Source organism: Nyctereutes procyonoides, unplaced genomic scaffold, assembly GCF_905146905.1.
Source record: "Nyctereutes procyonoides isolate TBG_1078 unplaced genomic scaffold, NYPRO_anot_genome, whole genome shotgun sequence".
In the NCBI taxonomy this organism is placed as follows: domain Eukaryota; kingdom Metazoa; phylum Chordata; class Mammalia; order Carnivora; family Canidae; genus Nyctereutes; species Nyctereutes procyonoides.
Genome location: NW_026575135.1, coordinates 28,899,453 through 28,913,219, shown reverse-complemented (window position 1 = coordinate 28,913,219; position 13,767 = coordinate 28,899,453). Strand labels below are relative to the sequence as shown.

The window sequence follows — 13,767 nt, the reverse complement described above, 5'->3', positions numbered from 1 at the left end:
TACTCAATACTCAGAATTTTCTTAGAATTCTGTATTGTGCAAACGAGGAGCCTATATGGATAGGCACTAATGTATAGAGTAACTGGCCTCCATTCCAAGGCAGACACTGCTCACTGTGCATATGGCAATGCCACTGACAGGGTAGTTGGTAATTCTACTTGTACTTGATTCACTTGTTTAATGTTGGGTGTGTTTCATCAGGAAAAAAACAAAAACAAAAACAAAAAATGTTCTGAGAGCAAGATACACAAGCCAGTCAGTATACATCAAGTCCACATATGATGAATCCATTGAATTTGAACTATACTGCTTCTAACACACACACACAATTTACTGTGAGTGAGATAACCTGAACCCAGTGAATTTTAGAATCTATTTAATGAAAAGCATATATGAAAGAGGTACCCAAGAAAATTTAGACTGGAAAATTTAGACTGGAATTTCTTTCAGTTGGTGTAGATCTCCACACCAACTAAAGTTTTTATACATGAGCTCAAAGGCCAGGCAACTTGCCGAACAATGATCTGGCCATCATTCTCTATGTAGTTGCTAGTCTGATGCCTGTGGAAGATCCAGGACTACACCAGGCAGTGGACATTGGCACATAGTGCTTTTACCATAAGCAGAGGTTTTAGGGTTCTCCACCCTAGGGAAGAATCCATAAAGAAAAACCTGAAGTATTTCAGACAGCAGACCTTTTACCATGAATTACATGGTTTGTTTACTCAAGTCAGATTTAGGATTAATCACGAGCAAACAGGCTCTTACCATCATCCTGAATGATTCTCTGCAGGTAGTCAGCTACTAGACTCTTGAGGGATCTTTTGTGAGGCAAGCCTAGCCGATGAGGAAACAGAATTGTCGTGTCCACAACTGAAGAATGAATTAACTGTCCAATGAAAGAGAAATCCTATCAAATTCTCCTCAAAGAATTAACAACACCGATAGTAGCAACAATCACCGTAGGAGCAGAACCGTGCTCCACAGGCAAGGAATGGAAGGCAGTTAAGATATATTTGTCACTAAGTACTCCACATGGATTATCCATTACAACTTGCAGAGTAACCTAATAAGATAGCTATTTTATTGTTCCTTTTATTATATTCTTTTTTTTTTTTACAGCCAAGGGAACTGCAGCTCTGAGAGATTAAGAACAGAGTTAGTAGAGTCTCTGGAAATCAAATCTAAGCAGTCTGACTTGTGGATCCACTTTCTTCCTGTGAGCACCACAGGGGGCAGTATGTGCAAAGAGGTTCCAACAAAGACTTGGGGTGAATGCAGAGCCACGCTCCTCCCACCTTGGGACTCAGCTGAGGGTGTCACACCTCAACTTAGCACATGTCCTATCGCGTATTAGTGGCTTACTTGTCTGTGTCTGGGAAGGGGACATGGACAAGGACTCCATCCCATCTACATCCAAATTTCCTGTGCTTATAAATGAAAGATGATGAATAAATTCTTACTGAAGTTCCATAAAGCAGAAAATAAGATAAAAAGAAAAGCAGTCAGATAACTGAAAGCACTGAAACTTAGGTACCAGTTAGGATTCTTGAGGACGGGCGCTGTATTTTGAAAGGAGCATGGAAGAAGATTAGCTTCAAGAGTTAAAGACTCCTTGAAAACTGAGGAGTTGGAAATTTAACATTTAGCACCTAGTACCATGTTTAGAAGCACTTTAAATTCTCCTTTAATTTGTCAACTACCAAACAGACACCAGTTCCTAGCTGCAGGGTACTGAGTAAATAAAAGAAGGCGGTGGTGGAAAGAGAAAAATAGGAAAATCCATGGGTTATTTGGACAGAAAAAAATAAACTGATTACAATGAAGAATTGTGATGGTTTGAAATTTTCTGGTCTGGGAGACAAGTGGAATAGAATGGTTCATAAAAAAGGAGAGACAAAGTCATGGTGAGAAGTTCAGTTTGAGACGTGAGATCTCTGAGGTGACAGAGGGACATCCTGGAAGAGTTTTCTCAAAACTTAGGTTCCCCACCTCTTTTTTCCCCATTGTGTGGTAGGTCTGGGTGGAAGCACATCCCAGTCTTATCTGTCACATGCAAAGACAACACTGCTATTTGAAACAAATCTATACTTTGAATACCAGCTTTACAGAGAACAAGGCTGACATTTACCTATGAAATTTAAATGGCTTTATTTGTATTCTTGCACTAAAGAAGAACTAGCCTATCTCCGCATGAAGGTAAGTCCTAGGGGTAGCCAAACAAATAATCAGAAAGGTCTCCAAAGTTTAAAAGCTGTACAAGTAGTAAGCCATAGCCACATGTGGCTATTAAATTTAACATAAACAATGAAATCATTTTCTCAGTCACATTAGACATATTGTAAATGTTCAATAACCAATATGGCTAGTGTTACCACAGTAGATAGTGAAAATGTAGAAAGTTCCATTGGATACTAGTGTTCTAGAACAGAGGTAGCCACCAAACTCTCAACAGTACCAAGTTGTAAATATTTTGGGCTTGCAGACCACATGGTCTCTGTTGTAACTATTTAACAATGCTGTTATAGCATGAAAGCAGCCACAGAAAATACAGCAGTGAATGAGAGCAGTGGTTTTAACAAAAAATATCTGCAAAAATAGGTGGCCGTCATGGGCCACAGTGTTCTGACTCCTATTCTAGAACACAGAGCAAAGAACAGATAATTTTAACCTGAAGTGTATTAAAGAGTAGATTTTCAAGTCTATCATGCCAAGAAAAATGAACATGACATTTGATTTTGAGCCTACCTATAAGATCTGACTTAATATGAAAAAGCATCTCCAAGTAGGTGAATAAAATAACTTGTCAGATAAACTAGTCTTAACCATATGAATATTAAACACAAGATTAAAGACAATGTCAAACAATGATTTTGGTTTTTATCATAACCAATGGATTTTCTTTTTGATCTGGATGAGCCAAATGACTTTAGCTGTCTTACACTGCTTCTGGTTTATGATGGCTGGGCTATATTATCAACGTGGACAGCAAAATTCTTTTTTTCTTGGTTAACAGGACAAACAATGATAACACAATGATAAGGACTACCGTCTTAACACATGCTGTTTTGAAAATTACAAGCCAGTAATTCTTTACCTTAAGAGCATACAGACTATGTTCAAAGCTATGTCCAATTAGTACAGTGTCAGCACTGAACAGGTTCAACAGAATGGCTTGGACGTCACGGATTGATGTTTTAGTGTTCTTCAAGTCATCTTCCACCACACCAGACAACCTGCCCCAGTAAGACACATAATGCATGCAAGAAGGTAACTCGCTGAATTTCTTGTTATAGTTGGAACACATCACTGACCCAATGTGACTAACATTCACTGAACAAAAAAACAAAGATCTTACTTATTATGACCATCAGTTACCCCTCTATAGTAGCTTATATTTACAAATCATTTATCGGATAAGAGGTTAACATCCAAAATATATATAGAACTCCCATGACTCAACAAAAAAAAATTCCAAACAAGCCAGTTAAAAAACAGGCAGAGGATCTGAGTAGATATTCTTGTAAACATATACAGATGGCCATGAGACCATCATGAGAAGATGCTCAATATCATTCATCATCAGGGAAATGCAAATCGAAACCACAAGGTATCACCTCATGACTGTCAAAATGGCTATCTCAAAAAGATAAGAAATAACAAAAGTTAGCCAGGATGTGGAGCAAAGGGAACCTTTGTGCACTGTTGGGAATATAAATTGGTGCAGCCAATGTACAATATGTATGGTACACAGTCACATATGCTATGAAAAACATGGAGCTTCCCCAAAAAATTAAAAACAGAACTACCATTTGATCCACTAATTACCCTTCTGGGTATTATCTGAAGAATATGAAAGCACTAATTTGAAAAGACATATGAACTCCAGTGTTTATTGCAGCATTGTTTTCAATAGTCAAGACATGGAAACAACCTAAATATTATTTGATGGATGAATGGATAAGAAGATGTGGTATAATATCTACAAAGAAATACCACTTAGCTCTAAAAATCAATGAAATCTTGCCATTTGTGACAACATGGATGAACCTTGAGAGTATTAGGCTAAGTGGAAAAAATCAGAGAAAGACAAAAGCCATAGGATTTCACTATTACGTGGGATCTAAAAAACAAAATAAGTGAACAAACAAAACCCATAGATATGGAGATCAGAATGGTGGGTTTCCAGAGGGGAAGGCGGTTGGGGGTAGAAAAACTGGCTTAAAGAGACCAAGAGGTATACATTTGCACTTGTAAGTCAAGGGGATGTAATGTACAGCATGGGGACTATCATCTTTAATACTGTACTGTAAATTTGAAAGTTGCTAAAAAAGTAAATCTTCAAAGTCCTTATAAGAAAAAAAAATTTAAACTTTGGTGACAAAAGGTAACTAGGTCTTATTGTGATCATTTCACATGTAGACAAATGACAAATCATTATATTGTACACCTGAAACTGATAATGTATTCCAATTACACTTGAACAGTTAAAAAAGATACCTGGCTCCATCATCAAGCTTAGGGAATGTGATGCATGATTCATCAAATATTTGTATTAAGAGTAAATTATTGTAGAGTACTTGGTCTTATCTTAAAACAATGAAAAAATGCAATGCATTGAATGCATTTGAAGGTTTTTTTTTGAGACTCAAAAATGATTTATAAAGCAAGTCCCACAGTTATCATTTTGTCACTATGAATATCAATAATTACCAAGTACTTCCTGACTTGTTCCAAAAAAGCAGTTAGGAAAGAGTGCATTAAAACCATGGAAGAACAGGGGTGGCCTGGGTGGCTCAGTGGTTGAGTGTCTGCCTTTGGCTCAGGGCAGGAATCCCGGGATCGAGTCCCGCATCGGGCTCCCTGATTCTTTTCCTGTGCCTCTGCCTCTCTCTCTCTCTGTGTCTCTCGTGAATAAATAAATAAAATCTTTAAAAAAAAAAAAACATGGAAGAATAAGTACCAATAGAAGTACAGCAACTGTAACTCTACTTACAGTTTTGTTTATCAATATACCCCAATAAAGCTGGAAAAAAACCCAGAAAAATAGATAGGGCTATTCTCATGTGGCCAAAATGAATAGGAAAAAAAATCCAAAGCGGTCAGGAGAAAGATTAGCATACAAAATGTATTTTTGGATAATAGCAACCTTTATGGAGATTTTTATGCATATAACCATTTTTATGAACTGTGAGGGAATTCAGGTTAAAAAATGCTGTAACATTGACTCAATAAAAGTACTAAGCTAAAACTCACCTAAACAACATGTTGAATATTCTACATTCTCAAAAGCTAACTCTTATATAATACATACCTGGTGTTATAGTCAATGACTTCATCATCTGGTTTCACAAATGTATCGTAGACCACCTGGAGGCTGGGATCAACCACTGTCACTTGAGTAAGTTCCAAACCTTTGGCTGTATAGCACTGGAAAAGGGGAAATACTAAACTTACATATCATATTCAGTAAACATTTTAACATCTGAAATATCTTAAAGGAGTATTTCTAACTAGAATATACAATTTAAGTATATTATTTGGATTTGCTAACAAAAGCCAGTCAGTGGATCTGACGGTCTTATAAAAGATGTTGCAAGCTTTAATTTTTTTCTTTAATGTTAGTAATATTTCTCTAATAAAATAATTCCATTTTCTTGGCTTAGTCTTTACAATTATTTTCATTAAAGATCAGTGCTATCCAGTAGATCATTCCATGATGATAAAATGTTCTATTTCTACACTAATGCAGCAGCCACGAGCCACAGGTATGAGGGGTGCCTGTGTGGCTCATCAGTTAAGCTCATGGCTCTTGATTTCAGCTCACATCATGATCTCAGGGTTGTGATATGGAGCCCCGTATTGGGCTCTGCACTTGGCATGGGGCCTGCTTAAGCTTCTCCCTCTCCCTCTTCGTCTGCCCCTTCCCTACTCACATGTGTACATGCTCGCTCTCAAAAAATAAAATATGGCTAGTGTGACTTAGGGATTGAGTGTTACCATGGTGGAAAATGCAGTAATAGGTCTTGTTGAATGAAAAAAAGAAAATCTTTACCATAAACATATAAACATGGCATTGCAGAGGATGACATGATAATGACAGTGGATTTCAAAGCCTGAAACAGCCTTAATTGTTTCCAGTTACAGATCTCAGCTTCAAACTGAACAAGGCCCTTCTGTATTTATCATAATTAAACTCTACAAATCTGTTCTCCAAATACACTATAGGGAATTAAAATTTTATGTTTCTGTAGAGAAGTTGTTCACATGATATTTGACACATCCAATGTACGTGAGAATATGATCCCATATTATAGTATATCTGATTTTCACAGTAACTATGGAGTAGTTATTAACCCCATACTTTACAGATGAGAGCATCCAGGACCCTTGCTCTGGGGTGCCTGTGGGTAAGTGGTAGAGCTTCCCAGGTCATAGGATTCCAAGTTCTATTTGTTCCCTACTTTTTCCTTTTGATTCTCATATAAAGAAAAATCCCTCTAAGTATTTTATTGTCTCTATAAACAATAGTTTTCAAAAATTTATTCTAGCTTTTATGTTTATTCTGGGGATAATGGGTACTACTTTAACATTTTCTACCCATAGAGTTTCAGCATTTTGAGGAGTAGGATCACCATTGGTGATATAAAAGGAAAAATTAATAAATAAAAAGATGACCAGGGAGCAATTCCTGGCTCTGTCCCTTACAAAATATAGGAGTTCCTTTAAGTCATCTAACTCTATTCAACTTTAGTTGCTTCTGAAAATATATGAACTACACTGCAGAGCTATGTGGGATGGAGATAAAGCCCAGCGAAGTGCTATTATGCAATGTAGAATGCTCCAGAATTATTCACTTGCAATTATTGCAATAAGGTAAAGAGAAAACACTGACATACCACCTCACAATTCACAGCAAATACGCCGGGATTGCCATCAGGAGGAGAGGACTTGACAAAAGTCTTCACAAATCCCTTGATGTTTTCTTTTTGGTCATGAACGTGAAGCTGAAATAAACATTGCAAAATAAATTACTATATATTTCTGAAGGAGCAATTAAGCTCATAATAATTTTATTAAAAATTAGCTAATTAATTCTTTCAAAGGCTTATTGATCTTTGGAAGCAACACCTCTGGTCTTAAAATGAGAGGACTCTGGATGACAAGCCCTACCTTGGCGACCTGACACCCAGCAGATCCAAGGACACCTCCACAACAGCTGTACCGTGTTTCTAAGCCACCGAGGACTGCAACCAACAAAAAATAAATATCAAAACAGGCAAGCTTTATAAAGCAGAAGTGGCTCACTTCCAGAGCATGTGTCTTACCTTACCCTCAAAGATCTTTAAGGACATTGCTGTGCAATGTGCACTCCACATAGTCCTATTTTTATTTTTTCATTTTTTATAAGATTTTATTTTTTTGAGAGAGAGAAAGAGAGAGCACACATGCATGAGCGGGGTGTTGGGGGAGGGGGCAGAGGGAGAGGAAGAAGCAGGCTCTAAGGAGCTCGATGTGGGGCTCAATCTCAGGACTCTGGGATCATGACCTGAGCCAAAGGCAGATGCCACCCAGGTGCCCCGACAAAGTCCTATTTTTAGATATTACATAATGAACAGAAAAAATCAACTCCTGGAAACAGAGTTCTTATGGGTTGCACTTAGAAGATGAATTACAATTACCAATGTCCTGAACATCTTCCATCCCCTCTCTTCCTCTTTCCCTCATTTTGCCCTGGTCCCTCAGCAATCCTCTGGTATCATTTTTTTTTAAGATTTTATTTATTTAATGAGAGAGAACGAGCGAGCAAGCACAGGTACATGGGGGGGGGGAGAAGAGGGAGAAAGAATCTCAAGCAAACTCCGCTGCTGAGTAGGGAGGCCCATGCAGGGCTTGATGCCAGGACCCTGTGATCATGACCTGAGCCAAAATCAATAGTCAGTTACTTAACTGACTGAGCCACCCAGGCATCCAGGTGTCACTTTTTTATTGTGCTTTGACTTTACCTCAACTATCTTTTCAAACTTCCCTACTCCTTGACCTTTTCTCTCTACTAGAGCCCTCTGGTTGAGGGGCTCCAACAACCACCTTCTCCCTTCTTGTGTCTGAGTTGTTGATCTGACCCAAGAGATATCACCCAGTTATGTAGACTGAGACCCCAACAAGATGGCACCTCCAGCCTTGGCTGGACCTACCAAAGCCTGATGCCCTCTCCTTCTGCATCTCTGACTGGTACTTTGCACATTTTCACAGCCATAATCCCAAGCCTTTGTATCTCTTTTCTTACTCCACTCCCATATTCCATCTCATCTGCTCCCTATTCACCTCAGCCCTTCTTTCCTTGGCCAAGGTGACATTCTCCCAACTGTTCCATCAAGTCCTTCTGTCTCCAGTGGTTTCTGCACCTGTTTTCCTATAAAATGTGGTTAAGATTGATTTTCCTGAAGCACATATACATTATATCATTTTCCTCAAGTCGTCCCCTGGTGCATTACTGATTAAATGCAAACTTCTCAGGCTGGCACTGAAGGCTCTTGCTTAACCAGCCTTACATTACTTCCCCAATTTTGAAACCCCACAGCTTTATGATGAGAAGGGGAGGCAGAGAACCAGTAGTAACACAGCATCTATTATAAGCCAGGACTTTGACATGTATCAGCTCACTGAACTGCCACATAAAGCTCATTCTATGAAGGTGGAAACGAGAGCTCAAGGGAGCTTTAATAATTTGCCCAAGGTCTCAGAGAAAATAGGTGGCAAAAAAAAAAAAAAAAAAAAGCCCTAAATTTCAGGTCTGCTGGCTCCAGAGTCCTTGTTCTCTTCATTACACTGTGTTGTCTGGTTAGCCCAACTGGTCTGTCTGCTATACTTACTCTTCCTTCCCATCTTCCCTCTTTGTTCTTCTTTTGGAATTCACAGTCCCTCCCCCAACTGAAACTAAGCCTTCTGTGCTCTCAGCATTTAGGCCAAACCTGCCTGATTTACTTGACAATTTATCCATGTTTATCTATTGTCATTCAATCATTCAATTCAATGCCCACTGTTCTGTTCTATTTCCTTCTCCCTGCTTTATCTCCTTCATACTATTCATTACAGTCCCATTCATATTCATGCCTATCTGTACATCAATAATTTATCTGTCCACCCATTTACCCAAATATTTATTGACAGCCCATATGTGTCAGGTACTATGCTAGGTGCTGAGGGAACAACAGAGAGAAAAAACAAGAATGGGTGGTGGTCCCTCCCAAAGGGCAGTCTTTTGGAGATGGCAGATGAATGACTAGATCATTCCAGAATGTAGTTAAGTGCAATGAAAAGAAGAGGCAGATGTTGAGACAGAAGAGGGTTAGACCTCTTTCAGATGGTGGGGCTGGGAAAGGACCTTGTGGAAGGACCCGGCCATGACAAAAGCAGAGACAACAGACAAGGAAGCTCTGGACAGAGGGCCAGGGTGCTGTGAAGGGGACAACGGACAGCATGGACGATGGGGGGTGGAGGCCACATCCCCCAAGGTCAGCAAAGTAACTGAAGGCTTTTAATCAAAGCTGGGCAGAGACAGGACTGGAAATGTGATATAAAAAGTTATCCTAGGGGCTTGGGGTGAAAAATAGATTTGCGGGAATTAAGGGGTGATAGAAGCAGTGAGACTGAGCAAGAGGGCAGTGCTGCAACTGAGGACAGCAGTGGGGGTGGCTTGGACCCAGGCAGGGGCACCTGAGGAAGGTGGAGAAGGAGCAGGTTCAGTCCATATCTTGGAGCAGGAACAAAGGAGACATGTGCACGGCTAAGATACAAAGGTGCCCAATGGGGAGACAGGATGGCACCCGGGTTTCTGGTTTGCAGAGGAAAAACACCCAGTTGACTGGACTGTAGCCAATTTACTGTGTCGCAGGGAAGATTGAGGCCGACAGGGGAAGGAATCAAGAGTTCGTCACTCACTGCCGGGCGGGGTGGCAAAGAAATTATTCTAATCCTGGCAGGTGCAAAGCAGGTGAAGACTGGAGGGAGCTGACTGCCTGGAGGTCCCCCGCACAACTGTCCCAGCCTGGGAGCTTCCTGGGCCCACAGGCCGCAGGGTAGGAGGCAGTGCTCAGAGCTAGGTGTTCGGGATTCAAGCTTCACTAGGTACTGTCTCTCTTTGCAGGACTGCATTTAACACATACAGTGAAGGGAATACTTCATTCCACTTTTCCCTCAACAGCTCGGGCACTGGCCGGTCACCCAATGAAACACAACTACCAAGCACTTGCCTTTACGACTCAGCACAGGGCCGAAGTGGTAGTTACATTCTTCTACCCTGCTGTGTTTGCCCGTGGATGTCACACCATATATTTTCCCACAACGACAGCATATCTTCCTTGAAGCTAAAACAAAGTAGGAAGTAAAATTATTCATGAATATATGGAAAGAAAAATGGATGGAAGTACAGGGAATTACTGCCTGTGCATTCTTGATCATGCACGGATTATACACCCAGTGCTGACCACGAAGTCACAGGAAAGGAACAGAGCTACTCAAAGGAATATTTGCGGGTGACCTGCTCATGGTACCAGGGCTGCCCTTCCCCAAGCAGGCATCCCCTGCTTGCCTCCAGACTCAGCCTAGTACCAGATAATTGTGCACCACAGTGTGGCTGGAGCCAACTTGATGAGCTATCCATGTTACTACACAGGAGCTCCTGAAATAGGATGCCTGTCTTATTATTTTATCCCTTTTACACATATAGTGACCTGTAGGTATATTAAGGATATCTGAGCTTTTCATTAGATCCAGTTATGAATATTTTTTTATTAATAATCCTTAAACTGGTTCTGATGACAGTAGCAACTTTTATCTGAATGTCTATTATGAGCTTCTGAGGCAGGCACTGTGCCGAGCACTTCACATGCATTCCTGGAACTGATTCTCACAACAGCCTGATGGAGTAGCTACTACAACCCAGAACTGGGTAAACCAAGGCTTGGGAGAGGTTAAAGGACTTATCCAGCATCCAAACCCAGATTTGCCTTCCCCCTTCAGAGCCCACATTCTTAACTGGGTGAAGGATTTAGAAAAAAAATAACACAAATGACAAAGATAATCCTGAGAAAAGTTGTTAACCATACAAAAGATAAATATTTTCTAGTCACTGAAAAATATTTCTATAACTGCATTCCAAACTCTAATGGACCTAAGACTTTACAGTTGTGGTGTTAAGTATACTATATTTTCTTCTTTTTGTGGGGGAGGAATGAATTTTAACTAACCATGCCTAGTATTTAGAGAAAATGTAGAATAACAATACTAATTTTAAATCTTTTGATAAGAATTCCTAATGAAAGGATACAAAGTATTCAAAACAAGACATTGCATATGTATATAAAAAGTAGGAGTAAAGACTCCAGACTCAGACTCCTCTGGTTTAAATCCTGGCTCTACTACTTATTTTCAGAGGGACTCCTGAGAAGTCATTTGACCTGTGAATGGAGGTAATGCTAGTACTTATCTGAAATGATTAAGATTTAATAAATAAATAATGTAAATAAACTACTTAGATACTAGAAATGAATTGGAAAGGGAAATAATCCTTTTACTGTTCCAACCCTGGTAAGGAGTGAGGATCATTTTCAGTTCCACATACTTACTGTCATTTACAAGAGCTTTCGTCATGCCTGTGGTTAAAAGAATACTTCCCAGTTTCTCAGGGTTGGGTTGGGGATAATTATTTTCATGTAACTGTTCTTTACTTAGAAGATAGTCTTTCAGATGTCTGTAGAGAGTAATTCCTGTGAGGGCTAAGGAAAAAGAAAGGGCAATTTGATAAAATTTAAATACTATGTTTTAAAGGAGTGGTAAGATTAGAGTCTACTAACCCTTCCAGACATGAAAAGCTAGGATGCTGATTAACATTAAGTAAGGGAGTAACCTAAAAGAATTCAAGTCTCCATATCTTCTGACAGAAAGGAAATACACACACACACACACACACACACACACACACACACACACACACACATTGCTTCCGCATCATGTAATGTCCTATACTTTGGATCAGAGAAGGGAAAGAATCAGATCAGCAATAGCTAGAGCATATTAAGCGTGCCAAAAACTATCCTAAAGACTTTGTTTTAAACTTTACATGAACCCAGAAGGGCAAACATATTGACCTTGTTTTTACAGAAGAGGAAAATGAGGCTCAGAGCAATGAGGACACACGCCCAAGGTTACACGGCACGGCTAATACACAACTCAGGTCCTCTGGTTCCAAATCACGCTTATTGATTCTTAATAGTCACTGAGATAAGAAGGGTACAAAAGCTTACAAGCAGAAAACATGGTGACTTTCACATGGGCAAAATTCTCAAGTTAAAAGATCTTTTTCTAACATCACTAACTCTAATCCCCTCGCACTGGTGGATTCTTAAAAATTCTCCTAATATATTATTTAAAACTCTGGCAGAATTTGCTAGACTATCTTTGGCAAACCCTTTTGTAAAAGGAAGAATTCTTCTGTGTGAGAAGTATTAGGAGATTCTAGAAGCACCTACTTTGTTTCAGACAAGTACTTGCAGGACAAGTACTACCATCTGGTTTTATTCAAAATACAACCAAATTCAAGGAACACCTTTTCTCTAGCTTCTTGCTCCTGGGAGTTTGTTATAAATTCAGACTTTGAGACTGTTCCCAGACCCACTGCAGCAGAATCTTCATTTTAACAAGATTCCCAGGCAATTACATGCATGTTAAGTTTGAGAAGCACTACTCTTACTATGTTAACTATCCTCGCTCTCAAAAAAAGACACTGAGAATTCAAATACTACCTGAGTAGAGCCCATTTTTTCACCTATTTATACTAATTTTGATAAAGGATATCAAATATGTCTGGCCTGCAGATGACCCCTCATAAGCACAATAGTTACAACTGCATTATGCCACATTTACTTCTTTAAGGTGACATGGACAAGGGTCTGTCATCATTACACCAAGCTTACCACTATTCTTTTCATTCTTTTTCAATCCAGTTGTTTTGCTGTTGTTCCTGCTTCCAGACATATCTAAAACATACAAGAACTTTTCTCCTGAGACAATGAGTTATTTTTGTCTGCTTCATAAAAAAAATACAGAACACAAGAAAGGTGTACAGCATAATAAAATCTTTATTTTTACCTTAAAACAAGCACCCAACAAGTGACACCAAACGTCTTCCTAACCAATTCTGAGTTGGGAAAAAAGTTAAATTTACTGAACTACTAAATAGGTCAGGACTTCATATTTTCCAAAGCTAATATATTTTGTATATTAGCTACAGTATGTCTAAATGTGAGTCAATGAGTTTTCATCATCATTGACTGCAACTCTAACAGCTTGCAAATCATTTTTCTATTTCCATTGCAAATATCCAAAATATGTACTTAGACCTCTATGTTCAATTTCCATATGCTATATATAATATGAAAAGGGGGAAGTTAGAATACCATAAAAATACTAATCTAAGAGATCTTGTATATTTGTTATTTAAAATCTTTTTTATTTTATTACATTTAAAATTTTTTAACCCATTAAAGCTAGCATACAGTGTTATAACAGTTTCAGGTGTACAATATAGTGATGCAACACTTCCATACATCACCTGGTGCTCATCACAAGTGCCCTCCTGTAATCCCTATCACTTTTTTCACCTAGCTCCTCCCCAGCTCCCCTCTGATAACCAACAGTTTGCTCTCTGTAAAGAGTCTGTTCTTTGGTTTGTCTCTTTTTTCCCCTCTGTTCATTTGTTTTGTTTTT

General features: G+C 39.1%; 1 protein-coding gene across 1 annotated transcript in view; it reads right to left on the bottom strand.

Moving 5' to 3' along the window:
• The window catches only part of LOC129494847 (RNA exonuclease 1 homolog), a 40,224-nt gene that overhangs the window by 2,369 nt on the left and 24,088 nt on the right, over window positions 1-13,767 (bottom strand). The window contains exons 6-13 of the mRNA XM_055302008.1: window positions 12,975-13,037; window positions 11,628-11,777; window positions 10,254-10,367; window positions 7,174-7,247; window positions 6,900-7,007; window positions 5,315-5,430; window positions 3,098-3,236; window positions 769-889 (exon numbers count right to left, since the gene is read on the bottom strand). Of these exons, the coding sequence (XP_055157983.1) occupies window positions 769-889; window positions 3,098-3,236; window positions 5,315-5,430; window positions 6,900-7,007; window positions 7,174-7,247; window positions 10,254-10,367; window positions 11,628-11,777; window positions 12,975-13,037 (885 nt within the window). The remainder of the gene's footprint in view (window positions 1-768; window positions 890-3,097; window positions 3,237-5,314; window positions 5,431-6,899; window positions 7,008-7,173; window positions 7,248-10,253; window positions 10,368-11,627; window positions 11,778-12,974; window positions 13,038-13,767) is intronic.